The sequence below is a fragment of the Neolamprologus brichardi genome, chromosome 8 (genome assembly GCF_056152115.1).
Source record: "Neolamprologus brichardi isolate AB-2024 chromosome 8, ASM5615211v1, whole genome shotgun sequence".
Taxonomy (NCBI): domain Eukaryota; kingdom Metazoa; phylum Chordata; class Actinopteri; order Cichliformes; family Cichlidae; genus Neolamprologus; species Neolamprologus brichardi.
The window spans coordinates 3,531,304-3,558,617 of NC_142111.1; the positions used below are offsets into that span (position 1 = coordinate 3,531,304).

General features: G+C 38.6%; 2 protein-coding genes and 1 long non-coding RNA gene across 3 annotated transcripts; all 3 read right to left on the reverse strand.

Annotated features, from left to right (window-relative positions):
- Positions 1 to 487: 487 nt before the first annotated feature.
- Positions 488 to 14,011, reverse strand: fdxr (ferredoxin reductase). Its single transcript, XM_006796968.3, has 12 exons — positions 13,601 to 14,011; positions 13,067 to 13,164; positions 10,053 to 10,148; positions 6,871 to 6,993; positions 6,665 to 6,778; positions 6,419 to 6,520; positions 4,616 to 4,723; positions 3,682 to 3,766; positions 2,033 to 2,232; positions 1,777 to 1,948; positions 1,518 to 1,691; positions 488 to 1,017 (listed from the first exon to the last, which is right to left on the reverse strand). The coding sequence occupies exons 1-12, from the start codon at positions 13,680 to 13,682 to the stop codon at positions 887 to 889; spliced, it is 1,485 nt and encodes a 494-aa protein (XP_006797031.2). The 5' UTR covers positions 13,683 to 14,011; the 3' UTR covers positions 488 to 886.
- Positions 14,012 to 16,104: 2,093 nt separating this feature from the next.
- Positions 16,105 to 18,492, reverse strand: LOC118454659 (uncharacterized). Its single transcript, XM_035910438.2, has 4 exons — positions 18,396 to 18,492; positions 16,771 to 17,136; positions 16,541 to 16,665; positions 16,105 to 16,448 (listed from the first exon to the last, which is right to left on the reverse strand). Exons 1-4 carry the CDS (start codon positions 18,490 to 18,492, stop codon positions 16,302 to 16,304), a joined length of 735 nt encoding a protein of 244 aa, XP_035766331.2. The 3' UTR covers positions 16,105 to 16,301.
- A 6,631-nt stretch (positions 18,493 to 25,123) lies between these two features.
- LOC102794915 (uncharacterized) lies at positions 25,124 to 26,887 on the reverse strand. Its single transcript, XR_437139.3, has 3 exons — positions 26,860 to 26,887; positions 25,516 to 25,610; positions 25,124 to 25,420 (listed from the first exon to the last, which is right to left on the reverse strand). It is a non-coding gene; the product is annotated as an uncharacterized LOC102794915 (long non-coding RNA).
- Between the last annotated feature and the right edge of the window lie 427 nt (positions 26,888 to 27,314).

Genomic DNA, 27,314 nt, shown 5'->3' on the forward strand with positions numbered 1-27,314 from the left:
CTTTTTTTTCTTCACTTTGCACCTTATGGTAACAGTCCATGTGCTCTTGCAGTCTTCTCATTATAGTAGACCAACAATAAGGGACACGAACCTTCTGGAGAATCATTTTGTTATATTTTATAGAGGTTTATATTTACTATGGAAAGGATGCTGTGATCATCCTGGACATCAGTCTTCACTGATGTCCAGGCCTTTTTATAAGCTCAGTATGAACACCCCCCTTTGTCCAAACCTTTGATTTTGCAATTTTGCAGTTTTCCTTTTAAAAAAAACAAACCAAAAAAACATCCTTTTTTGCCACCTATAGATGTTCTAGTCCTGCTGACCTTTCCATAAAATATAAAAATCTGCACTTTAATCACATATAATAATTTCATTTCAAATTATGAGGAGCCAAATATATGAAAGTAGTGCCAAAACATTTTCAAACACTTGTGGACCTAACGATGGATCCCAGCAGTAACAATTGAAGCTCTGAGGACAGGAATCAAAGGATAGACGTCATTTTATTTCCTCAAATACAGATTTAAGATATTCAATGACATTATATAAAAGTGCAAAAAAATGTTGCCACATAGTTTTTAGTTAACGGTACATTACAGTGCACAACTTCCATAAAAATCGTATCCATTATAGTTTGGTCTTGAGCGCAGCAGGTTTTCAGTCCTTGTTGTTTTCGGTCAGTGTGATTGGTAACAAGGTAACTAAATTACACTGTAGCAAATAACAGTTCCTAGTAGTGCCATATATACAATATGAATTAAATCCATGTTAAGGAGTTCAAATAGTCATTTTTATTGTGTGATCAATCAGTGAGATCCCTAAAAACAAGTGCAGTCATTTTTTAGGTAGCATTGCCTGTTCACATGAAAACTGTTTCATTCTTTCATGTCCAAGCCACGTGCAGCATTTCCTCCACAGTCAGTAGCTTTTCTCTGGGTTTCCCACGGGATTCACCTCTTTTCATTTCCACATTGTCAATCTTCTCCCAGTCTGAAAAAGTCACTGGTTTCACTCCTACAGAAGAGAAAAATCACATTTGGCTGTGGCTTAGTGGGAACTTGAGAGAACAGGATTATGAAACAGACGGGTCACTGTGTGCACTGAGATGATGACGACATACCTCACTGCTGCTGCTGATTTATGGCTCTCCGTAGCAAATGTTTTGATGGCATGCAGGATTTATTGCTACTTTTGTTTTGTAATTTTCTCTTTCAAATCTCTTTGCATCTTTGTTTTTGTTTTGCTCTTCGTCATTTTACTTCTTATGTAATCATTTAATGAACTTCCCTCCTCAGAAAGAGTCACAATAAACACAAACAGTCACTTCAAACAGAATCTCTACAGCCCGACTTTTTGGTGACTGTTCCAGCACGGAGTTCATTTTCCCTGTTTTTAGTCCAACTGTTTTGGGTCCACGCACATTTACCTTCATGACTCTATACTGGCTCATAGAATAACATCTCAAGAGCACAGTTATAGGATGTATTGTGAATGACAAACTAACACTTTTATACCTCTCTTTTCCAGCAGAGCACTAATGCTTTGTGAGCCAGGTTTGGCAGCAGACATATCCAACGTTCCCGAGTCCATGTCCTCCACAATGGATCGTGCAGTGTCAAAGCTATTGTTCATAGTGGTAGCTATGACACCTGTGGGGCCTGTTTTAAGCCAGCCGCTACAGTACAGACCTACAAAGAAAAATCGAATCATTAAATATTATTGAAGTAATAAAATATAATATAATGCTTGTTCTTTAGAGTGTTTACAGGGTACCTGCGGCCTGTTTAACGCGGCCCATGGTGTTTGGAACGATGGCTTTGCGGGAGTCAAAAGGCACTGATGGATCGATGGGCAGGCTCTTGTAGCCGATGCTGCTGACGACCAGGCCGCAGGACACGTCCTCCACTTCTCCTGTGAGCACAGCCTGGGCTCCGTCACCTGAACCCTGCTCACAGAGAGGATATCTGCTTGAACAAGGAGCAGCAGCAGCACAGTGACAGGCACTTTTGGAAATCCAAATCCTGCTAACCTCCAGCTTGTTGATCGCCAGTCGGATGCCAGCTATTCTGCTGTGGCCGGGTTCGGCCAAAACTTCCACGGGGCTCCGGAAGAATCGAAAGCACCAGGTGCGGGAGGCCTTGCTCCGTCTCTCCTGCTCCTTTTCTCCGGGTACCTCCAGGGCCGTCTTCAGCATCAGCTCTGTCAGACGCTTTCTGGGCCTCGGCAAGTCTGACACAGCAGAGATACTTCAGCTTAAAATCGCCCTGCTTTGCTTGCATTTATAACGTCCAAATTTTTAATCTTCCAATTTTTTTTTTTTTGCACAGAAAACAACATATACAGTGCTGTGCAAAAGTCTTGAATCATCTGTTATGTCTTTATATTTTGCTTCCATGGAGCCAGGACCTTCTTGTACATTTTAAAGAGCTTTTTTTGAAGGTCTTTCGAAGTTTTTCTTTGAACATTGGCTGCCGTTCAACTTATCCATCTACAGCAGATGAACTGAATCCGAAAATCATATCCTTAAGAAACCTGACATGGCACCTGAGAGACGTGACCAATCAATGTTCTGTACTTTGTACCATTTCTTCCCTCTCCTTAGGAAACACTAGTCCCCATCTCCACTCCTATACTTGTTTTCATCTTAAGGGATAAGATGCTTTGTGATTTTATCTTTCTCCTTACTTAGTCTTTTGATTTTTAGAGGAAATTCCAACAAAACTTCATAATTTTAACAATCTTCTTAGAATTTTGTCACTAGCAGCTACTCTTATACTTATGGACACATGCTGTGGTCTCATGACTAGTATTTCTGTATATGGCTGTGAATGCATGTGTTTTTTTGGTTTTTTTTTTTACATACAAGTGTGCATGTGGTCTTTCAGTAAGTGATATGTGAGTGTTGCTGTGCATGCATCTTGTATGTGCACATATGCACACATTAGAAATGGCTTTAAGGAACCGGTCTTTATAAATTTCCTGTAACTGCAAAGTTCTGATGTGCTGCTGCGACCACAGACTTGTCACTCCTGTAATGCAAGCTCAGCAGGCACGATTACAACACAGATAAACATAGCCAGCTTCTTTTACCATCCTTCACTGCTATTTATCACTAAAACGAAACATACGCTCAGGGTTATTTTAGTAATCTGTGACCAGAGTCAAGGTTATCGTTATAAATCTGAGAGTGCCTGCCATCATCAATCAGGCCAGCAGCATTTCTCTGGCAAGGACGAGGCCAGCTTGGGGGTTGTTGCACAATTCTGTTTTGCACCCTAACCTGCAGGTTCCCACACAACAGCAGAAAATCTTTCAATCTAAAGCCAGCAGCAGCAGCAGCAGTCCGGGCAGGTTGGCAGTTTCCATTCACCTCACAGTATGTATAAGCTATACGTCTCAGCTGGGTATGCTGTTGTTAACCACAGCTTACATTTCTTCCTTCCTGATGGCGCTTTCAGCAGTCTGAACATGTGTTACATGCACATGTAGATATCTAACATGTTTTCACCGCTCACTTAAAAACACCGGCATCTTTTCCAGCTGCACCAGAAAAACTAAAAACACTGAAATTTACAGATCTTAAAGGCAGACGAAACTATGTAAACATTTATTGGCTTTAAAAACACAGCAGGTCAGTTAGAGGGGAAAGCATGAAGATAAAGCTGCATGTGGTCTCACCTTTAAGAGCTTCTTTGACTCCATCAAAATCAGCCGCCACCATGTCCGGCCTGGTGTCCGGCAGGTTCACCATTTCTCTGAGCTCCTGTAGAAAAGGAGCATATGTTATGGTTCACTGGGCCAAATGAAAACATCATTCAAAACATGGAGAATCTCTTTTGGTAAGATTCTGGTGAAATTATATTTACTGCAGTACCAACAATGACAGCGAACATATAAGAGGGGTGATGATCAGACAAGTTTGAAACAGCCTGGCAACAACAACCAAACTGTTCATTTTACAGGACAAACCTCTGATTTTTCAGGGTGACACTGAAAGACTGAAGAATAGTTCAAATAATAGAAGTGGAAAAGAAAATAATGTCATGTTGGTCTTGTTTTTTTCACTTTAAACTACAAGATAAAGCTACTCCCTGCAGAGGACACATTTTCTACCAACCTCAGCAGTAACATTGTAAGGTCACTGACCAAGTGTCCATGAAAGTGCTCTGGCTTTCTCTCATATGTGGGAACTCTTAAAGCGACTTTTATATTTTCCATATATTTATTCTTTACTCTTGGACCCAGCTGTAGTAACTTTTAATAGTTAAATTGTTGTTTTTTACCCCAAAATGAAGAAGTGGAATTAAAAAAGCAATCAAAACGAACACGTAAACAGGTCATTTAAAAAAAAGCTAAAAACTGCTAAAATTAACAATAAGCATTAAGCAAAAATGCAGATAAACAGTTGGTTAACACTTGCACAGTGGCTAAAAAGTGCAGTTTTTACCACTCCAATGGATTAAAATAAAGCCTTCTAATAATATCTGCGTGTCTGTGGTGTTAAGAAACAGGTTTTGGAAGATGTGGTTTGGAGATTAACCGTGATCTGAGGAAGAGGCACTAGAGAACATATTATTCTTTCCTCTTGTTGTCTTTTCTTTCCAACACACACCTTGATTGTGCAAGCGATCTGAATGGGTCCTCTCCTGCCAACTATCAGCACCCTGCGGACCTGGCTCTCTGCCAGAGCCTCCAGTGTTGGTTGTGTGATGTCAGTTTTCTGCAGAGAAAGTAAGTAAATTACGTTTTCAGCTGGAAAACTGAACAGCTTAGAGAGATTTGCTTTTCCAAGTGATTTGATTTCTATTTATTGTTAGCTCATATTGCTGGTTAACACAGGAGGTTTGACTCACAATTTCTTGGACAAATACCCAACTTTTGTAATTTTGCACCATCACAGACACATTTTAAAAACAATCAGTCAATATGTGATTGATTTTAATTCACATGTAACTTCTTTACATTTGATGACTGCCTGCAGTTTAGAACCAACAGACATCACCAAATGCTGCGGTTCCTCCTTTGAGCTCCTCTGCCAGGGCCTCTTTTCTTTTTGTTTTTCTTTTGGATTATGCTTTGGGCTTCACTTGTGAAGCGCCGACCAATCTGCAGAATTTGACTGACTGAGCAGTCAAGTCTTCGATAAACGTTAGCGATCCTGTTCCACTGGCAGCCATACATTCCCATACAATAATGCTCCCTCGGTAGAGTATATAACAAATATTATGGTATGCTTCATATACATCATTTCATTTAAAATCCACTTTATTGGTACACAGAGGCAAAACTACAGGAACTGTGTCTTTGTCCAACAAATGTATGTGAACTTGATATTTGTATGCCCAATCTCCCCACTTTTGTCTGACAAAGCAGCTCATCACTTATTTATTCCAAACAAAACAAATCAAACTGCACTATTATAACTGTCACCATGGTGTCCAACATGTACCAGTCAAGTATAAAAGGTCACTGTCATCTTTGATCTTTAATTTTGTGGTTATCAGTGGTGCTTTTGTATGAAATGACACAGCAGAGGAACTTGAAGCTGATGAAAATGACTCCACTAAGTTGACTTTTCTCACAAACTGTTAGTTCAGTTAGACATTTTAAAAGACGTTAGCTGTGTTTCTCAGCCCTAAAAGCTTCCTGTGGTTACCTTCTGTACTTCCTATGATGTCATACAGGCTCAGAGATGCTAGCTTAAAAAGCCAAACCCTGTGTACTTAAACTGAGCCCGAGCGGGTCAGAAGTTGCTATTAGTACAGGTCCCAAGGTTTAAAAGGAAACCAACTGTAATTATTAACAAAGTCATGTATTTGACAGGTATGTTGTCTCATGGTAAAGAAAATATCTTCACTATTTGAAAACATTCTGACTTCTCAAGGTGCACGACCCTACAATAATACATTTTTCATAGCCTACCAGCCTTTTTAGGGGCTCTTACTTTCCCCTCATGTGCTTCTTCAGTCACGTTTGCCCATTAATTCTTAGTGTCAGGTGGAGGACTGTGACCAGGAAACTAGAAAGGTCAAACTTTACTAGTCAAAACTAGTGAAACCACTCTGTAGCACTTTTTCTTATCTTATCTTCATCTATCGATGATTTTCTGTTCAGTTTTGTTTAGTTTAGCATTCTGAAACAACAACAGATAAAGACACAACATTTCTCCATTTGGCTTCACGCCCGATGCAATTACACCATGAAAAACAAAAACATTTTGAGGTTTCAGCAACAGTGTTTTGCTTTTCATGCCTAACCGACAAACAAAACATTTGTTATTATTTAAGCAGATAAAATTCCTCAGCTTAAGCGGTTCTTTCATACACCTCAGAGCACTCAAGACTTGCTGACTGAAACATGTCTGCTCTTCCTGTTTTTGTTTCTTTTTTTATAAATTTACTGATAACCAACTCGCCTTTAAAATGTCGATGGGAGCTAGCAGAATTCTTGCTACATCCAAGGCCACGTTGCCTTGTCCCAATATGACTGCTGTCTCACTGCTCAGGTCTGGACTCAGCTGAAGAAAGAAATTGAACAGATGAGACAGAAGCAGTTTCACCTGACAGTTTTTCTTGTGAAACGATCCAACTTTGTTGAGGCTCTTTTTGATGGATGGAAACATCTTGTGTGTCTATGTGAAACACTTACTTGGAAGTCTTACCTCTCGACAGCTGGGGAGTCCGTTGTACCAGCCCACAAAGTCTTTGGCAGAGTACACACCAGCCAAGTCTTCGCCCGGCACTCCCATGCTCCGGTTTCCCTCTGCACCATAACTCTGTCACACAATTTACAGAGTTCAACAGAAACAGATGATTATTTTTCACACGTTTAAGGTGAAGGAGCTGCAGTGGGCTTTCACATCCTTACCAGTACGACAGCGTGGTAGGCTTGCTGCAGCTCGGTGATGCTCACATTCTTGCCTACGTTCACATTGCCATAGAAACTGCAGCGTGAATGCTTGGCTGTTTGCGTGAATGTGTTGATGACGTTCTGAGGACAAGAATCGGTAAAATTTAAGTTAGCAAGCTGGACTCTCCATCTGTATTTCAATTCCACCTATTATGGGAGTAATTCTCTATCCAGTGGTTAATGACCTCAGGACAGCAGATGACTAAAGTTTGTTAAACTCTGATTTAAGAATATTTACATAAAACTTCACTATATTCCACTTTGTGAAGGTTTCTTGTTCTTGTCTTATAGTTTTATAGCTCCGGTAGTGGTGCTCAAACTTTCTCTTATTAGAGAAAACTAATTCACTTTAATAAATGAAGTATACATTACTGTGTCCACATTCCCACAAGAACTCAGATTTGAGTGCAGTATTGGCCTTTCTTATGTAGCACACAGCATGGGATAGCCTGCTTTAGATTCGCTCTCAGTTCTCTGAACACTCTGGCTGAAGTGAGGACGCAGCCTCAAAAAGAGTTTGGCAGGAGATAAGACGCATGACGTCCACTCTCTCCCCGTGAATTCGACACGCCAGCACCTGCTTTATTTTCACATCTGTGTAATTAGGGACCCGGCGCGAGCAGACATCTGTATTCTCACGTGCAGGTCCAGTTTTTAATGCTGCAGTGCATTTATTTACAGTGTTATTATCTATTTCTGGAGACAATGCCTTAATAACTATGCCATATACAAAAGCCAGCAAAATGACGTCATGTTAGTTCCAGTTCAAAGTGTTTATCTGCATTTACAAACAAGTACAGAACAGATCACAGAGCCCATATGAACAAAGAGTTCATAAAGAAGTTCTAACGTCTTCATGATAGAAGGGCTGGAGGAAAAATGGATTTCCTTCACTTCACCGTTTGCTGACAAAGTGCAGGCAACTGACTGATGTCTATATAAATAAAACTGAATTGAACTTTAGACTCAGACTGTAATAAGAGCACAGCTCAATGAGTGCAGTGGACCTTTCACCTCCCAGCTGCACCGAGATATGGAAGAGGAAACATGGTAGATGGGACTATGTTAATTATCCTCACTGTAATTTTTAAATGCCAGTTTTATTTCACAATAAATACAATAATATACTTTCATTTGGGTGAACGGTCATTGGAAGATTTCAGGAGACAAAAGGCTGATGTTGGCAATGAAATGTTTGCATAATATTAAAAATAATAATGATGGAAGGACCAAACAATCTGTGAGAAGTGATATTGAAAATTCACAAATACTGATAATTTATTTAACTTTAGACATTTGTGGTTGTTCAGAGGCTACTTAGACAGTAATGATAATCCTGTCTGAATATAGGCGCCTTAATGGAGCTGCTCATATGGATCCTGCTGCTGTATGATGCTGCATATATTTAATAAAGACTCCAACAAACAGCTTTAAGCAAAAACACAAATTCATCTTCTGATAAGCAAAATTTTAATCTATAATGGCAACCTCCGATATATTTGTGCCTTCTCCAGGGCTTGAATTTGCTTCATAGATGAATGTGGAACCCAGTTTTATTTATTATTACATTCTTGAGTTGTCTGTGCAGCTGCTTTAACAACTACAATAACATTGTTTTGAACTCTGAATAATGTTTATGGAGCCAGTGTTGCTTCTGAAAAAAATCTGATGTTAAGATTTGGGATCAGGAACAAAAACAAACAAAAACTACTAGAAAGAGCAAGACTGAGCTTGAAATTGTCAAGTATTTCAGTTGATCCTGATAACGTCTCTGCAGGTAACCACATACGTGGCGACAGACACACACACACGCATCGCATACACAGCTGTAACTTTCGCCCCGTTTCCCTGATGTGCAATAGTACCAAGTGCAATTTTTCCTACTATAACAAAGCATTTTATTCTGTTTTGTACAGTATGTTATTCTATTTTATCTTCTCCTATTCTGTCGTGTTTTTCTCAAATCTTACTTTTCTTAACTTGTACTTTCTGCCGTGACCAAAAAATTTCCCACGTGTGGGATTAAAAAAGGTTTATCTTATCTTATTACATTCAAACCAATCTGACAGTTAAGTCACAGGACACTGATACTTTCAGCTGCTATCTTGTTCACATGGGTTCGCTCCACATGATTTGGTAGATTTTTATGCTGGGTACACCTTCCTGACCCAACCTCCAATAGATTTGTGTCTACTGGGATCAAACTGGGGATCTTTTCCAAATGTGTACACCACTACACTATGGGCCCACCGCTCTCTTACCTTTATGATATGTGAAATTAAAAGCAGGGAACAGCTCAGCAGAAATAATAGACCAGACTAGATCGATTCATGCACTCACTCATGTGCTTTAAAGATGAAATCAACAGCTGCTTCACAAGAAACGGTTGCACGTCACCAAAAAAAACCTTGTTGTTGTTTTCGCATGTTTTGCCTCAATATTGACTGAACAAAGAAGACACTAGTGATTTCAAAGTCTTGGTGTGTTACTTTCAAAGTAGTATTTCTGCTGAGCTAGGCTAACCACATCTCTAACCACGATTATATCAGACATGCCAAGGTGACATTATTGGTTGTTGGAAACAAAGCAGACAGGTCTGGTTATTACCCGTATTTATCTGTCATTATGTCTGCCAGCCTGTTGGGATATGTGTCCTGTGGAGGGTTGCACAACATTGCTTTTGTTGTTCAGTTACATTTCAATGAGTTGCGAGCTTCAAACACTGCATTCAACCTCAGACATAAACGTGATAACACCCTTTCACTGTGATGTTATTCACACTTCTAATGGAATTTCACTTCACTGACAGACTCATCTAACGTGTCTCTTTCTGTTTGACTAGTCTGCATTAACCACTGACTGGTTTTTAATTTTCCATTAACGTTACCACAGGTCGTTACACAAGCTGGCGAAACTAAACAGACTTTAAGAACCGGCTTTGTCTGAAGAGTTTATTTTTCCAAAACAAAACAATAATCCATGTGTTAAAAGATTTTCACTGCATCTGGTGTTAGAACTACTGAGGAGAAACTGGACTAATTAAATGAATCTTTTTTGTCCTTTTTGCTTAAAAACAGGTAATATACAGAAAATGGTTTGAGGCAATTATCTGTTCTTTAAAATCGATTAGAGGCAGACACCTTGACTTCAGGATGATCCGGGGCCACTCCGAACCTGACCAGGCCAAAGGGGACAGGCAGACGCTCATAAATGTCCACCTCAACATCTTGGCGAGCCTGAGAGAAAAAACAGAAACAAAATCCAAAATATAATGCGTAAAGCTTAAAGTGAACCGTTAATAAAGGCTTTAGAAAAAACAGAAACAATATTGTGTGGTTACAAAACTAATTGGAATATCTTTAGTTTTAGTCTTGAAATATTTTCAACACAAAAATAAAAACCCTCAAAACCAAAAAACCACTGAAAATTAAATAATCTAAATAGTTTTTTTAAACAAATCAATTAAAAAACTTTTTGAAAAAAGGATCGCTTGTTCGTGTCATCTCTCTAACACAGAGAGAACACAGCAGCAGGATACTGCAGCAGAAAATCAACCACAGGACATCTGGAATAAGATCCTTTGGAAAGATGAGGTCAAAGTGTGGATGCTTGGCATTAATGCATGCTGGGATGTTTGGTGAAAGCCAAACAACCACAAGGTCTCAGCACAAAGACCTCAAACCAACTGTTAAGCTGGTGGTGGAGGGGTGATGATTTAGGTTTGATTCGCAGCCACCCTGACATAAATGAGTCACTTATGAACTCCTCTGTATGACAAAGTGTTCTTTAGTCAAATGTGAAGCTGTCTGTCCATCAGCTAAAGCTTGACCAAAATTAGGTCACACAACGGGACAATGATCACACACGCACCAGAAAACCTTCAATTGAACGGTTGAAAAGGAAAAGTGTTAGTGTTACAGTGGACTAATCACAGTCCATTATAACACTGACTGAAAAGTATGTTGGGACCTTACAACAAATATGTATAAACCTTAATGAACTGTTTCACTGCTTCAGTTCCTCCACAATGATGTAAACCACATAAGGTCATACAGAGAATTATTACTTCATATTATTGCTCTTAAGGTTGGTTCTAGACAGCCACTGAGCCATTTATTTGCACACACACTAAACTCTTATTTGAAGCTTGATAAATATGAACATCCACCATTATATTAATATTAATTACTGTCATGTATCGAATGCAGCTTCATCGTGCCAACAGTTTTACAAACTTTCTGAAGTACAAACACAAAGTAAATAAAAATGTCAAAATGTATGAAATTAAAATTTGATTAAAAAAATTTAAATCATCAGAAACTGTTTTTTATATAATATTAGTTAAAGTATGTTGTGCTGAATCAGACAACAATTAATATATGAACTTAAAATCATACAAACACACAAACACAACATGAAAAACATCAAAGAGCCACAGCGCTGCATGGCCAATGCACATCGTGCTGCTGTGTATGGGGGGTACAGCTTGCAATGACATAACCTTGGGCTCAAAGACACAGCATACTCTGCAAGTTATTTCCAGTCGTATGTATGAGCATGTACTCAGTAGGCAGCTCAAAGGCTATATTTTGGTTAGTGCGTGATAGCGTAGTGGTTTTGTGTACTAAGCAGGGAGAGGCATGCTCATTTGTTTGACTTTACATTAAAGGATGCTGGATTTGGAGAAACTAATGACACACAAATTGAAAGATTAACACTTAATTAACACACAACTATTGGGCAATAAATTAGTAGTCATTAGCAAATTCATTTAGAATTGGACTGCAGCTATTGATTATTTTAGTAATTGAGAATTCTACTTATTATTCCATCAGCTGTAAAATTGTATAAGAAATACTTCTGTCTTATTGTTGATATTCCAGGTTAATTCAAAATGTTCAAAATGCTTTCTTGCATCGATAGGAGAAAAAAAAAATTCTGACTCTATTGCATCACATGGATGAGGTAGATTTGGTGTTTGTTCATGTGTATGTGTTTTTTAACACGTGTATGAATGTGTGTGTGTGTCTTTGAGTGTGCTAGTGAGTGAGTAAATATGCATGTCTGTAATCTTTTTAAAGAGTATGCGGTGTCCGCACTGAAGAAAAGAGATGATATCAATATTCTCAGAACTGATGCAACGTTTCCTGGAGCAGAAAACCAATGCTATGATGGTGCATGTTTACCCCCCCCCCCCACCTTAGACTCACCCCTGCTTGCTGTAGGTATCACTGTGAAATTTAAACACTGTGGCATACTAAATTAAGAGTTCACCTACATACATACGCTTTTAACTTCTGGAGCTTTACTGCAGATTTTGTTTGCTATATAAAACAAACAGTGGTGGATGTAGCAGCTGAAAAATTCCCTTTTCTTTCAGGCTGGAGCTTGTTGATCATGTTGTTCAATGCAGGATTCCTGCCAACTTCTCCTCAGTAAAAGTTTTTATTCTAATTACTGTAAAGAAAAATATCTTATCTCTGAGCTCACCATCTTGTTAATGGCCCTGCCTCTTTGCTGTTTGTGTGTCTCCATGTTAGCCTATGGCAGCATCATCACTGCTACTGTTGTGTTATCAGTCTTTGGTTTTGGAAAACCTGGCAGCTGCTTAGGCTTAGGTTGTAATACTGCAGATCTGTTTTTAGTCACAAACATTCATTCCAAGGTCTTCTTTGGATGTTGGCTGCCTTTTGTTTTTTTCTCTGTCGAGATGACTGACAAAATCCACCAACACCACTGGTCCTGTGTCAGATCTTTGGTAGATTTCCCCCCTGCTTCTTAAGAACATAGCTTTCCTTTCCTTTTTTGTAAATGTGTTTCCCCCCCAGTAAATATGTTTTTCCTTTTTCCTCCACTTTGCCCAGTTTGCCCAGTTTTTTTTTAAGGACATCCTGCACAAACTGACATCCCTGCCGCCCCATCCCTTGAGTTAGCTGCCTTTTTAAGTGGTTTCTTAAACAAAAGCACTTTTTGAAAATGTTCAAGTATAATAAGTGGGCCAAAAATGAGAGTTTAAAGAAAACTCTTTAAAAAGCCTGGTGAACTAAGACACCGCTTTAAAAATGACAAGAAGGGCCAGCTCATATTCACAGATATTTATCAGTATTGCCCACTATTACTCCTTGTATTGTGTGTCATAACAAGCAGTCCATACCTTGATTAGATGCTGCGCTGTGTAGAAACCTGCTGGACCGCTTCCGACAATACACACCTTTGGGCTGCATGAGGACATTGAAGCCTTTCCACAGCCGCCTGCAAAAACAAAACACGTGACAAGTTCACGTCTAACTCATTGGAGTTGCAGCAAAACAGCAAGGCCTTAGTTTGAATTAAATCCCCTTAGTGAGCAAAAGGGTCTCAGTAAGCTAAGGCAGTGTAGTGTACAGCTACAGCCTACTCCTACAGTGTTTTAATGAAAGGCTAGCAGAATAAGGCATGCAGTTATACAGTATTTTGTTTTACTGATGCTGAGAGTTGCTTGATATATTAAGTTATTTATATTATTTTATTTATATTATTATTATATATTAAGTACTGCTGAGTTAAATCAGCCTGTTAAAGTTTCTTCAAGCAGGTGTGTGGATCAGCCGATAAGAACGTTAAGTTGGCTAAATTTTGTTCTGTGTCTGGCACGTGTCCACACTGAATATCAAGTGTATTACGAGTAAACATTTCCTGATTACCGCACCTTTGTGAAGTCGCGCTATCCATCCACCTCTTCCTGAGGTCCACAGCTTCAGCTCGGAAAACAGCAGTTTATGAGCGCCCATAGCTTCCTGACTTAGACGAGCTGCCTCGTTTTAAAGCATGAAACGCTTAAACCCTCTCCGTTGCTTTCCTTGACCGCGGTGACCAGCTCTGCATAGCTGCCTCTCCTCTGAGCTTTGGACACTGAGCAGCGCTAGGTTCAGAAGCCAAGGTGGAAAACGCTCATCTTTACTCTTCCTTTTATTTGTTTATTTTTAAAGCTGCGTGTCCTCAAATGGCTAGCTAATGCTAATATCGATTAATTATTTTACACATATGCACTTTATCACGTAAAACATTATTACCATAACAAACTGTTTTCAAGGCTGCACCTTGCGTTACGGCCATAACAGTCCGTGGGAAACCGGCATTGACAATTAAAGTTCCACAATGACTGTGTACATGATTAAGTATACATTTATTAGCGCCTTCCATTGACTTTTACACGTGACTGTCAGACTTACGTCAAGCTATGATATTGTGAAATGATGGTATTTATCTCAACCTTGTCTTAACAAAAAGTTAAAAAGTTATTTGTAAGGGATCGGAAAGGAACTATTTTACCCATAAAACCATATTGAAACAGTGATTGGTGAAACAGGATACTTAGTGACCGCGAAGTTAAAGAAACCAGGCGAACAAAGCATTACACATACACAACACAAACAACAAAATATATATATATAAAAAAATATATATAAGTGGGTTATGGGATGATTAGTTCCTTCAGCGTTAAAAGTAATTGTAAGCACAATCTTGTACGTTTCCTTTTTACTTTTGTATGTATGTATTTATTAATTTTTTTTTAAAAATCCAAATAAAGTATTTTTAGTCATGATTTACCTTATAGCTGGCAGCTGGTTGGGCTGGTTCAAGGCTTAAAACTATTTTCTTCAGTGGAGAAACGGAATCGCTTTATTGAAGCTTTTTTATGCTAGTAGGTGTAACTTAGAACATTCACTCAAATACTTTGCTAAAATATGTGTTTTTTATGTAGGTATATGTGTCATCCTACTTCTACTCCACTGTTTTGGTAACTACTGTGCTTTGCACCCCATCTCCTTTCTACCATTTAGTTTTTATTTTGCGGATAAATAGCAAAATAGCCGACATTATTTAATTAACTGAAAATAGCCATTCTGCATAATGATTAAGTTAAGTTTAGGTGTTTAAATGTACTCTTATTGTCATGGGTCAGGGTCATTTTGACCCAGCATTTTGAGTTTCTGGTGTCCTGGTGTTATTCTGTATTATGGTCTATGTTCTGATTTACTAGTTGAGCTGTTTTGATTAGTTTATCCTATGCTTCGGTTTAATTCTTGTTTAGTTCTTAGGTTTTGGTTTCCATACTCCTTCTGTTCAGTGTCTAGTCTGTGTCTCTGTGCCTGCTCTGGTCCCACGTGTCCTGTCTAGTCATCCCTGTCCATGTGTTCCCTCTGTACTGTGTCAGTATTATCATAATGTGAAGCTCATATCTCTGAGTCTGTAAGTTCAGTTGGTGTGTTTCCTGTTTTATGTTGAAGGTCAGTGTATTCTGTTTTGCTTCCCTTGTCTCGTCCTGCCCAATTAGTCCCAGCTGTGTTTCCCTTTCCTGATTACTTTCCTGATTACTCTGTTTCCGATTACTCTGCCATGTATTTTACTTTATTCACTTTAAAGACAAGAAACATTTTCTAATCATATTTTAGGTGGCAGCAGTGCCACCCCTGCAGTTTCCCTGAACATAGTGGACTGTTTGGATTGGGATTATCTCATGACTAATTCACATGCCAGCATATTTGTTGCAGGCATAGCTGTTTCCTAGTCACAGTTGAAAGTCAGTGACTTCCAGTGTAAAACTCTGCCAAATCAAATATGCAGAGGCACCTGCTGTGGCAACCCATATGACAAGGGGACAGCTGACAGCATCTCTTCTTTTTCTTTTTTTTCTTTACTAGTAAGTCATTTGTGTTAATAGAGCTAAATGACCCAGTGGTACATCTACTAGGCTAATTAGTTAGAATCATTTTCAACAGTAGATCAATATGCATGCACGGTATGGGATTGTGAAACCGATCCTTCTGCGTTATATCAGTACTTCCACTATTTGACTAATACTGATTCACTATTTCACTTGTAGAATATTTTGATGCTTTGATACTTTTGTACTTTTACTAGTACTTTAAATTGAGCCCCATTGAGTTGTTCTTATCATTTAAAAAACAAATACAACAAAACAAAGATTTTTCAAAGGAAAGGCAAAATGTTAAAAATATCTTTGATTTATTGTACACATCAAATCAGGTAGAAAACTATGGTTCAGAACATTCAGAGCACTCACATAGAAAAAAGAACAAAACAACACAAAGCTGTTGAAAACTCAACAGGTAAAGCCAGAGTGTGCTAAATCAAAGGAAAAAGTGCTTGGTCTGCAGTTTTTCGTCACCCACACTCTTCACACATTGCACCTGAACACTCAGCATAAACCAGGATGTGGTAGCTCAATCACTTTACTGCAGATAAAACGCAAATTTCTGTAAAAGGAAGAGAGATGCACTACAGCAAAAGGTTAAAGATTACGAGTTCAGCCACCTGAAGCCGTCTGTGCAATTAACTGTGCATCACCGCGTGTTGAATCATTAGCACTGCACCGTCTCTGAGCATTACAGGAGACCCCTGAAGTCTGTGTTGACATCCGTGCTTAGAGATGTAACTAAGTACGCATTGTGATGGTGGCAAGAGCAGGTCTGCCGAGGCCTCAGGGATCTTGGTGGTAATTCAGGCACGGCAGGTCTGAATTTCTTTTTATACTGGAGGAAGACAAAGGAAACGTTTTCACTTGAACACAGTCACATCCTCTTTGCTTGACTTTTAACAACAAGTCTATCTACTTCACACTTACTCGTTTGCACCTCATAATCAGCACTCCAATGATGAGGGACAGTATGACAGTAAATCCTATGACGATAGAGCAAATCAAGGTCAGATCCAGTATGGAGTTTGTGCATTGTTCCTCTGGGCCACCCTCTGTGTGTGAGAGAGAAAAAAGCACGTTATAGACAATTAAATTGAAAGTCACACCACTTTTAATGGAAGTGGATTGCATATACTGAAATGCACGATTCTCTTCACCTCTGACGATAATGACTGTGCCGTTGCTGGTCATGAGCAGCTTGTTTAATTTCTCGTCCGTGTAAATCCACTCGCAGTAATACAAGTTTGTGTCCTCGAGCTCCAGCAAAGACAACCGGAAAGTGAACCCACGAAGTTCCTGTTTGATCTGCTTGGCTGGACTTATGTTTATTCGGCCTTTGAATTTGTTAGATGTGGTATTCTTGGTGACTGAAAATTCATTCAAGTCCAGGTACACAACATCTTGTTCCTTGTGGAAACGCCTATGCATGTACAGCCCCATTGGACTCGCCAAGGATGTGGTGCACACGATCTCAGCAGATGAATTGACTCTCATGAAAGTGATGGCTGAAGGAATTTGGAAAGCTGTCAGGGAGAGATGAATCGTTAAAAAAAATCACTTATGCAGAATTTTTTGTTTTGTTTTAATACCTTATACACCAGCTCCACCACAGGGCACTGGCACATAAACTTTAATTGCAATAAAGCAGAAAAGGCACAATTTGATCCAATTCGTCATTTGCTCAGTTCAGTACAGTTGTTGGGGCTGCAGAAGGTAACCACAAAACCAAACTACACCCAGTAACTGTATATAAAGTGGCCTAACCTAGATTTAGCTGCAGCAACATATTCCAGTTATGTCACTTGCAATGGGCTTTTTTTTGTAGACAACTAACTTCTACGTACATATTTTTGGTGCATCACTACATTTACTGTAAAGAGTGATTAAAAAGACCTTTTTAAATGATGGGTTTTTTGAGACACTGCTAAGAGGCCCAAAACAGGATGAAGCTGCAAACAAACAGGAAAAGATGACTCAGACTCATCTTCAATGACATCTACAGTTATGTAAAAAAACAGGGTTTTCTTCCCAGGAGCAGAAAACCCAATAAATTCACCCTGGGGTCAGACCATGCAGGGCTCAGAGAAATAGGCAAAAAACTTAAGAGCTTAAGTTTAGACTTCTGGAACTATGAACTTTGGACAGAGTTAAAGCAATGTGGGGACCCTCGGTCATGATGCACGACACCGAGAAAACCAAACACAGCATATCAGTGCGAACACCTCACACTAAACAGTGAAGCATAGTGGAGGAGGGGTAGTGATTTGGTCTTGTTTTGCAGCCACAGGACCCGGGCACTCTGCAGTTAATGAGCACATAGTGATCTTGTTTTGTGTATTAATGTATTCTAGACTCAAATGTGAGGCAACCTGTCTAAGAGCAAAGCATGGCTGAAATTGCGTCACGATCCGAAGCACAGCAGCAAATCTACAACAGAATGGCTGAGAAGCAAAAGAATCCAGGCGTTCAATAACTCAGCTTAATCTTGTTACAGCCAGATGTTAAGACAGCTGTGTATGACCAAATGACTGCAAACCTCAGTGAACTGAAGCAGTGCTGTAAAGAAGAGTGGCCCAAAATTTCTCCAAAAGAACATAAGAGATTGATAAAATCACACAGACAAAGCATAACTGCGAGCTAGTGCTGCTTAAGTGCTTCTGCAAGCTCCTACATCATAGGGTGCACTTAGTTTTTCACAGGACTGCAGAGAGACCTGTGAAAAACTTTTTTTTTCACATAAATTTATAATTTTTGTGGATTCAAAATTCCAAAACACACTCACCTTTCCCGATGTCTAATATTACCTCCGCAGGCATGCAGAGCAGTCCCAGCACACAGCTCCACCAGTGGGCTTTCATCATGCAGTCGGGCTCGCGCATATGCTCTCTGACTGACAGACAGACTGACTACAACATGAACGAGTGACAAAGAGAAATGTGGCGTAAAGAGGAAATGAGACACTGACTCTTGGTATTTTATCAGCTGTACGTGGGTGTGTGCATGTGTGCTACATAACATCAAAGATGTGGAAGTTTGTTACTGACATATCTTTATGTGAAAAGATGTTCCATTGTACGAAAACCGTCTGATTTACAGTTAATCTGTACAAGCAGCACATACAGGATATTAATCACTTTTCACAGTTCTCAGTTTCACGGTACATTTTCTCATGATTCCTATTTCCATTATGGTTTTCACTTTCAAATGACACATATACACAGAAAGAAATGGTAAAAAAAAGATGAAACAGAGGAAGAGTTGTCTCAGAGGAATTACATTGTTTCCATAATAACATGTTTACAATGCTGCATTCAGTCTACTGTATAAATATAGACTGTATTGATACGAATTGATGTTTCCACCATGACATCCCCTTTCATCATCCATCACAGTCTAAAGCAAGTGTTGGATGACTTTTACTGTGAGCTGTGATCAGAATTATGTGAAGAAGTCCAGGTGGACAGACATCAATGGATTTACAAAGTAAGTAGGTTATCCAACTTCTCGTCACTTTACATAATGAGAACATGAATGAGAAGTCAACTCTGTGGACATTAATTAGACTCAGTTTTACAACACATACAGGTACAGTCCTATTTTTTCTTAAATGTTTATTCATCAGGCAGGAAATTCACATTCCCAAGTTTGACCCATAGTCTTTCCCTTTTACTCAGCAGACTTTAGTCTGCTGAGTAAAAGGGTAAGTGAGAGGACGTCACCGTCCTCTCACTTACTCTGCACCTGTAAGTTCTATACAGGAAATATAAAATTACTACAGCAACAGCAGAGGCAAAAACACAAAGTACAATGGTTGTCACGCGTGTTGACTCCTTGGGCCTAATGATGTGACCTAGTGTTGGAGCTGGTCCACCTGACAAAGTACAACACAGTTACAGATGCACTGAATACAATTTATGTATGTCTGAACAAAAAATACACTCATTCAAACACATCAATTTTAAGATGCTGATAGATACTCACTCTGTAGTGAGTATCTATCAGCTGCTGATAGATACTCACAGCTGTATTGTGGCAAGCCACAATACAGCTGGTATGATTTTGGTTCATCCAGGAATAATTTAGAGCTCTACAGTCTGAGCCCCCTTTTGAATTTATGTAACAATTTAGAGTCACGTTTTTTCCAAATGTAACATAGTCAGGGTTACTGCAATTAAGTGACACCACTGAAAGAGAAAAAATATTAAAATATTGTTTAATATATTATTACATTTATTGTTCCTTATGTATTTAGAGTTGTCATGCTTTTTGGTACATACTTTAGTCTGATGAGACACTGTTTTGTAGAGCAGCGGTCCCCAACCCCCGGGCCTCGGACCGGTACCGGTCCGTGAGTCGTTTGGTACCAGGCCGCGAGAGTTGAGGCTCAGGTGTGAAATGTATAGTTTTCAGGGTTTTTATCGGTTTTCAGCGTTATTTTGTTATCGTTTTTATCGTTAACTTGATTTTATGGGTCTTTTCACGTGTGTTATGAATAAATTTTCTTTTTTTCGGTACCGGTACTAGTTTTATTTTGTTGTATTTATCCGCGACACCTTAAAAGCCGGTCCGTGAAAATATTGTCGGGCATAAACCGGTCCGTGGCGCAAAAAAGGTTGGAGACCGCTGTTGTAGAGCACAGAACAGACTTAACCATTTCCACACACAGGACAATCTGGAAGCTTCACTTTACTCGAAACTACTGGAAAGAAAAAAACATATATGAATCAAGAAACAGGGTTTTGCCTGTATATTTGTTTTAAATGAAAAAGTCATCTCAAAATCTGATTACTGTCTTGATTACATCATTATTGTAACAATGCTTCATGGCAGTAAATCTTATATGGTTTATTCCCCTTAAATGGTGCAACATTTGTCAGTCAAATGCATTTTTGGGTTGAGCAGCAGAGTTGAGCATGTGGGTTGGTGGATCTTCTCCACCAATGATAAGTCTGAAGAAACACGACATACTGGCAATTGAACCCTGTTTATATGAAAGAACCAAACACAGCCACAACAGCCTTGCACCTCTTCTTCACAACCTTGGTCACAAACTCCCATTCTTCAACAAGCATTCGTTGCAAGTCAGCCAGTGTGGTTGAGTTGGTCACTCTGATATGAACGGCACGCCCAGGCTGATCCCACAAGTGTTCAAAAGGTCAAGTCTGCAGGCAGGCCATGCCATCCTCTCCACTCGCAAATACACATCGCTAAACATAATGTTCCTCTGCATAATCAGGTTAAAGTGCACATGTTGCTGACACCAGCGCAAACAGGTCTGACCGTGAATCATGACAAGCCTAATGAGGCTGGACACTGGCTATGAGCAGATGGTTCTGGACTGTCTGTGTCCAAAGCTGTCGGCTAAATCTTGCCTATGGTTCATAAGTGATGACGGGTTGAGGAAATGGTGTCATTTTCTTGGGTTGCCCACTTTGCAGCCTTGTCTCTGATATAACCTGTTATGTAGAACTTAGTTTCAGTTTGGAGATGCTATGAGGGCTCAATCCAAGTAATGCTGCAACTTGCCAGCTTGAAGTTGCCCTATAGCACAGACCCTATTCAGATCAGTGAAACATGGCATATTTGGAGCGGACACCAGCCGAGCAAGGATCCTGCTACAGGGATATGCCAATAAGATTGATTGGCATTAAGCGTTGTTACAACAAAGACATAATTGGCCAAACACAAATGTCCTTTGTGCTAAATTTAGTTCATGTTTCTTTGAGTCGTAGTCTGCAAGTATACTGCATACTGATTACTGAAAATACAGATTTAAACGTTTCTCACATTTGAGAGTGCAAGAGAAACAGCAGAGAGAAATACTAGAAACAGTTAAGTGCAAAGATAGCATGCAAGCTTTCTGCTCATTTGAGTTTTTCCCACATTTCAGCACAAGTACATAGATAACTTCAATAACAATAACGTCACTGCTCTCCTTTAGTGTAACATTTTATAGACTTTACGTAGCAGAATTCTCCTTTATCTCTGCCCATAAATATGTTATTGTGTAACAGTCCTCAGAGGATTTGTAATTAACAGATTTTTTATTGCCAGAATAACCGGTCAGTTTCCAGATAAAAGAGAATGCCTGTAAATGTGACATCTAATCACATATTGTGCAAAAACAGGGCAAAAGGTTTAGTAGTTATTGTAAGAAATACTAAATAACAAAATGTAATGAATTTTGTTTAAATTAGTTCGTCTCTTTACATAATAAGAACTTTTAATTTTGATACTCAGCATTTTGCTTTTGTAAACTTACTTTTCTTAAATAAAACTTTGTGAGCAATTTAGGTTATCTAAACAAATCTATTTGCATTATTAGACTTGCATTGCATATAAAAACATGCATATGTTTCATGACTTTGTCAAGGAATGAAAAGCCAAATAACACTAGCATGAAGAGAATTTAGTTAAAATATGTATGTTAAGAGATATATTCTAAAACACTTCTTCAGCAGAGGATCAGAGAGGAGAAACACACAGATTTTCTTGCTAGCAAGGGCAGCCTCCAGAACTCACACTCCAAGAGTGAGGCTCAGAGACTGAGCCCTGAGACTGCCCTGATCTTTATTTATATGCTTCAGTGAGCATTTGTTCCATACATTGAAATGTGGAGGTGTACGTGTGTGTGCGTGTGTGTGTGTGTGGGGGGGGGTCAGAGTGTGACCTCATAAATGACTTCCCTACACCTGCTGGTCTCGAAGTCCAGCAGTTCATCAAACCAAAAGGCACCTAGACTAAGACAGACATAGCTACGTTAATCCTACCGTAAAACAATAAGACAAGGTACGACCTCTCCCATGCTCCTAGGATGTGGGGGTGAACGCCAGAACACCCTGGAATGTTACAGACCTCCTAGGATGAGACATTCTTTCAATATGCCACCAACTATATACTTCTAAACACAAATGATTACATGCAGTATTCTACCATATTCAAACTTATATCATTAAAAGATTATACTGACTACTAAATGCAATTTTCCATTGACAATGTAAAAGAAGCAGTAATACTTGGTAGCGAACTTCACTCTTTGGAGAACATTTGAAAATGAGTCATAACAAACAGGGCAAATTAGATCAGTGGTGTCAAACATACAGCCCGTGAGCCACATCTGGTCTGTGAGGTAATTTCAGTTATTAATAACCATCAGCCCTGCTTGACTTTATTTTGACTTTATTTTGAATGGCACACCATTCGGCCAATCAGATGCAGTGATAGACTGGGCTCATACAGTTATGTGAGAAAAGGAAGGGGGGCAGATGTTCAGCAATGACAGCAAGTACAGTGGTTCAGTCCAGGAAATAAAACCCCAAATATTTCATCTGTGACATTTGCAAAGTTAATTTAAATACGGTCATTTTTATTGTGCTTGGCCAACAGTATACATAAAATAATGTCTCGTGTTAACCCGGTGATATTCTCATGCATGAAGTTACTTCAAAAACAGCAAAAAAAAAAAAAAAAAAAAATAGCCAGGATAAGTGAACAGTCACCATGAACATTGATGATGTTCCTCTGACATTAAAAATAGATACTGGACCATATGTGACTGTTAGAAGTGAAGAAACTTTTAATACACTTCCTAAAGTCTATAATGTTATCAAAGGGCAAAGTAGCAGTTTACTCAGCAGACCTGAAGCTGTAAACATAGGTTTAGTGAAACGAGTGGAAAACATCAGTACTGAACCAGTTAAAATAATTCTTAAACAAGTTGCACAGCCATATGCAGTTCACGCAGTCAGATGAGTACCTAAACCTTTCATGCCTCTTGTGAAAAAGTAACTGCTGAGGCTTGAAAGTGAAGGGATAATAGAAAAGATGATGGTTCCAGTGGTTCCAGGTGTTCTACCTGTGGATATGTTTGAGTCGATCATATAAGCTTCACTGTCTTTTGAAACTACATGAAATGGTTTTTTTTTATGTCACTTGACCTAAAGGTTCACCGAACACAGATTCTCTTTAATCCTTTCAGGGTGAAATGTTCGTATGGGTCATTTAAGGAGGCTTGAATAGTTTCAAATGGTATGAAAAAAAAAAACCATGACACATTTGTTTGAAAGACTTGTTACAAGTTGAGTGTATTTTGAACAAAACACTGTTCAATTTTACACAGTTATTACATTTACAGTTATTTTGTAGTGACAAGTGACTCTTTTAACTCCAGTATTAGGCGTTAGCTGTAAACATCTATAAACACAACACTGACATTTAATTTTGGGCTAACATCTTAACAAACAGTGGTTTACACGTAGGCCTGGAAAAATATTACCAGTCAATCTTCCTTTTGCTCTTTTTTTGCTCTCTGTCATTTCTGAAGGAAGTATATGTCTGATAATGTGCCAACCAATGTGCAACAAAAACAGCAGCACTGTAATGATGTAATGATGTGGACGGACTGTCTTGCCACAGTCTTTGAGTTTACTTGAGTTAACATATAGTAATGCTACACAGGTGGCAAAAATCCATGTGTGGAACAGGGAAATGCATTATCCACAGTCCACAAGAGTCCCATCTATCCATTCATTCATCCATCACAGCCTAAAGTAACAGTTGGATGATTTTTACTGTGAGCTGTGGTCACAATTATGTAAAGAAGTCAAGGTACAGAAACATCAGTGGATTTACAAAGTAATCCAACTTTGGATCATTTCCCCATGATTAGATTGTGGATGATAAGTAAACAAAATTGACCTGATGTTCGCACAATGAATAGTCAGAGCTGTGACTAATCTGTAGACATTCATCAGACACATAACAGGTTCAGTCCCAAATGTTCTTAAATCTTTATCCGTTAGACAGGAACATTCCCACGTTTCCCCATAATTGTTTCATTTTACTGAGCAGACTGAAAGTCATGTGAACGCTCTGTTATTCACATCCTGTTATTGTTATTGTATATAAGACATCAAAGAAGTCTAAAAATGACTAAAAATAAAAAAGCCAATAAAAAAACAAACAAACAATATGATGATCAAAGAGTCAGCAGTGATGAGCAGCATCTTTTACAAATAGAAAATATGTCACATACATTCATATACATTCATATTCCCCTCGCACTCATAAACAATCATACAAAGAAACAATACATTTTTAAACAACCGTGAAGTCTTTACTGACTGGTGCAGTGTATGTCACTGTCCTCTCTCTTACTCTGCGTCTGTAAGTTCTATACAGGAAATACAAAATGAACACAACTACAGCAGAGGCAAAAACACAAAGTACAATGGTGGTCACGTGTGTTGACTCCTCCTGCTGCCCACTGCGTTCTGTTCTTGGACCTGATTCACGTGTGGAAGTGGAATACAGTTATTCTAACTGAATAAAATTTGTTACAATATGTAACAATGTACAATGGTTAAGTCGTTGTCTTTCAGCTTACCGTTATCTGGTGGTGTTGTTGGTTGGTCTGTTTTTGGATATGGATAGTAAATTGCAGTTATTTTAACAGTGGCAATGAAAACAATTTATTCTGGATATCTGAACTAAACATACACTCACCACTGATTAGCCGTACTCTGATAGGAAGTGATTTCACCATTCCACACTTTGACACGATGTCAGCTGTGACATTTGCCTCTTCTTGGACATTTGAGATGGTCAGTGACACATAGGTAAGGGCATCCCATGCACAGGTGTATTTTGTGGCATCGGTTTCACATAGTTTGTTGCCATTTGTGTTACGCCAGTCATACTTTTGACCAGTACACACTTTCCCTCCAAAAGTCGAAGTTATGGAACAATTTAGAGTCACATTTTTTCCAGCTGTAACGCTGACAGTGTTTTTGCAATTAAGTGACACCGCTGAAAGAAAGGAAATATTTGATGTTCAATTTCTTCTTCCTTTAGAGCAGTCATGTCTATTAGTAACATATCTGGTGCAAGCAGTATAGAAATACCTTCATCTGATGAAACACTTCTTTGTAGAGCACAGAACAAACTCAAACATGTCAACAAGTACAACATCCTGGAGGCTTCACCTCACCCCAAACGGCTGGAAAGAACAAAGTGATTACTGCAGGTTCACATAAAGTCATGCTGTTTTAGAAAACACAAGAAACATGTTCTTTTTGACACATTAAACATAAAGTAAAAATTGCTTATACCTAAAAATTCATTTAAATTTCTATCATTTGAGAATGCAAGAAAAACAGCAGAGGCAGTAACATATGATTATAATAGTTCTATTAAGACATAAACAGACATATCAGCAGTGTTACACACATTGTATCTTCTGTCACATGTGGAGTCACGCTTCCTACTTTAGTTTGCTGTGAAAACCAAACAATTGCGAGATTGACAAGTTTGAACAGCTCCAAAGAATGTTGGATCAAACAGGAGCTTCTGTAGGTCATGTGCCATCATCGAGTCGTGTGGCACTGCTGAGACCAGAGTCATAGCTTTGCAGACTTAAAACAGAAAACTTTACAGGTGTTAACGGACAAAATGGACTGTTTGGAATAATCCCACCTCTTTTTTTTACTGTCACATTTTATTTGCTTCTGAGCATATGTATTTGGTACATTCTTCTGTATTCTGTAAGACTCCACAGATTAGGATGACTAAATATTGTTAAACAGTCTCTTGGATGAAAGTGAAAAGCACCCAAGAAGCATTTTTCGTGGTTTCCCCAATAAAAGCAGATTCATATTCTAACACTTTATGCTTCTGCATTCATGCTGCAGTTATTCTACTACTTCCTTATTAACATTCTTCTTTCACATTTTTGCCTGGAAACTCGTGTTACCTGTTAGCTTCCAGCTACAAGTGGCATAGATTGCCTATAAATTACAGCTTGTCAGATGCAGAAAGAAAAACAGAGGAAAGCATTTAGTAGTAAGGTTGAGAAACTGTAAATCACAAAATATGATAACTTTTGTTTAAACTAATAAAATGAATTAATTGTTGTATTCACTTTTTTTTAAATATAGATAGATATATTAATAAAAATGTAGATACCCCAAATGAGCCTTTTTACATAATGAGCACTTTTTATTTTTGTTAGTCAAAATTTTGCTTTTGTAAATTTCTTTATGCATTAAGTAAAGAAGTAACTTTTACTATGTGAGCAACTTGTTGAAGGTTTTCTAAGCAACATTATTTACATTTAAATGACTTGATTACCCTGATGAAAAGATGCATATGATTTATAACCTCTTTGAAAGAAAAAGAGACTGTTAACAATTACCAGCTATTTGCATGAAGAATTAGTTAAACTACATAAAAGAAGGATTAATACTTACTTGGTAGAGAACGTCTCTCTTTGGAGAACATTTGTAAATGAGTCGTAAAAAATCAGGGCAGATTTGATTATCCAGTCGAGGTGACACATGATACCTGGGGGAGTTTCACTTGCAGGTGAAATGAAACTGCCTGCAGAGATTAAAAGACTGATTGGTAAAGAAGAATGGAGAACAAGAGGCAAACACATTCCTTAAAACAGGGTCTAAGGTGACACTTTTTCCATTTATGAGAGAACAAATGAACTGGATCTAAATGCTTTTTTTCTTCGTCAGTGAATAACACTGGCTTGAAATGATTTTTTAGATTTTACTAAAAGTTTGGTTGGTAGATTAAAAAACAGATTGAATTCAAAAACTAGTTGTGAGGCATTTCAGGTAAGAATAAAAGAAATAAGCAAAGGTTAAAGACAATGCTTTCTAATGAGAATGCTGTCATTAGTTTCATTCTTTTGTTT

What these genes read in the sequence shown, in the direction of transcription:
- fdxr (XM_006796968.3), bottom strand. Translation starts at nt 13,682, where the DNA reads ATGGGCGCTCATAAACTGCTGTTTTCCGAGCTGAAGCTGTGGACCTCA. An exon ending in GACTCCCCAGCTGTCGAGAG is followed by an intron (nt 6,521 to 6,664) that starts GTAAGACTTCCA and finishes TTCTTTCTTCAG; the next exon opens with CTGAGTCCAGACCTGAGCAG. An exon ending in AGTCAAAGAAGCTCTTAAAG is followed by an intron (nt 2,233 to 3,681) that starts GTGAGACCACAT and finishes CTGCTGTGTCAG; the next exon opens with ACTTGCCGAGGCCCAGAAAG.
- LOC118454659 (XM_035910438.2), bottom strand. Translation starts at nt 18,492, where the DNA reads ATGCGCGAGCCCGACTGCATGATGAAAGCCCACTGGTGGAGCTGTGTG. An exon ending in AATATTAGACATCGGGAAAG is followed by an intron (nt 17,137 to 18,395) that starts GTGAGTGTGTTT and finishes TCTCCCTGACAG; the next exon opens with CTTTCCAAATTCCTTCAGCC. An exon ending in TGATTATGAGGTGCAAACGA is followed by an intron (nt 16,449 to 16,540) that starts GTAAGTGTGAAG and finishes GTCTTCCTCCAG; the next exon opens with TATAAAAAGAAATTCAGACC.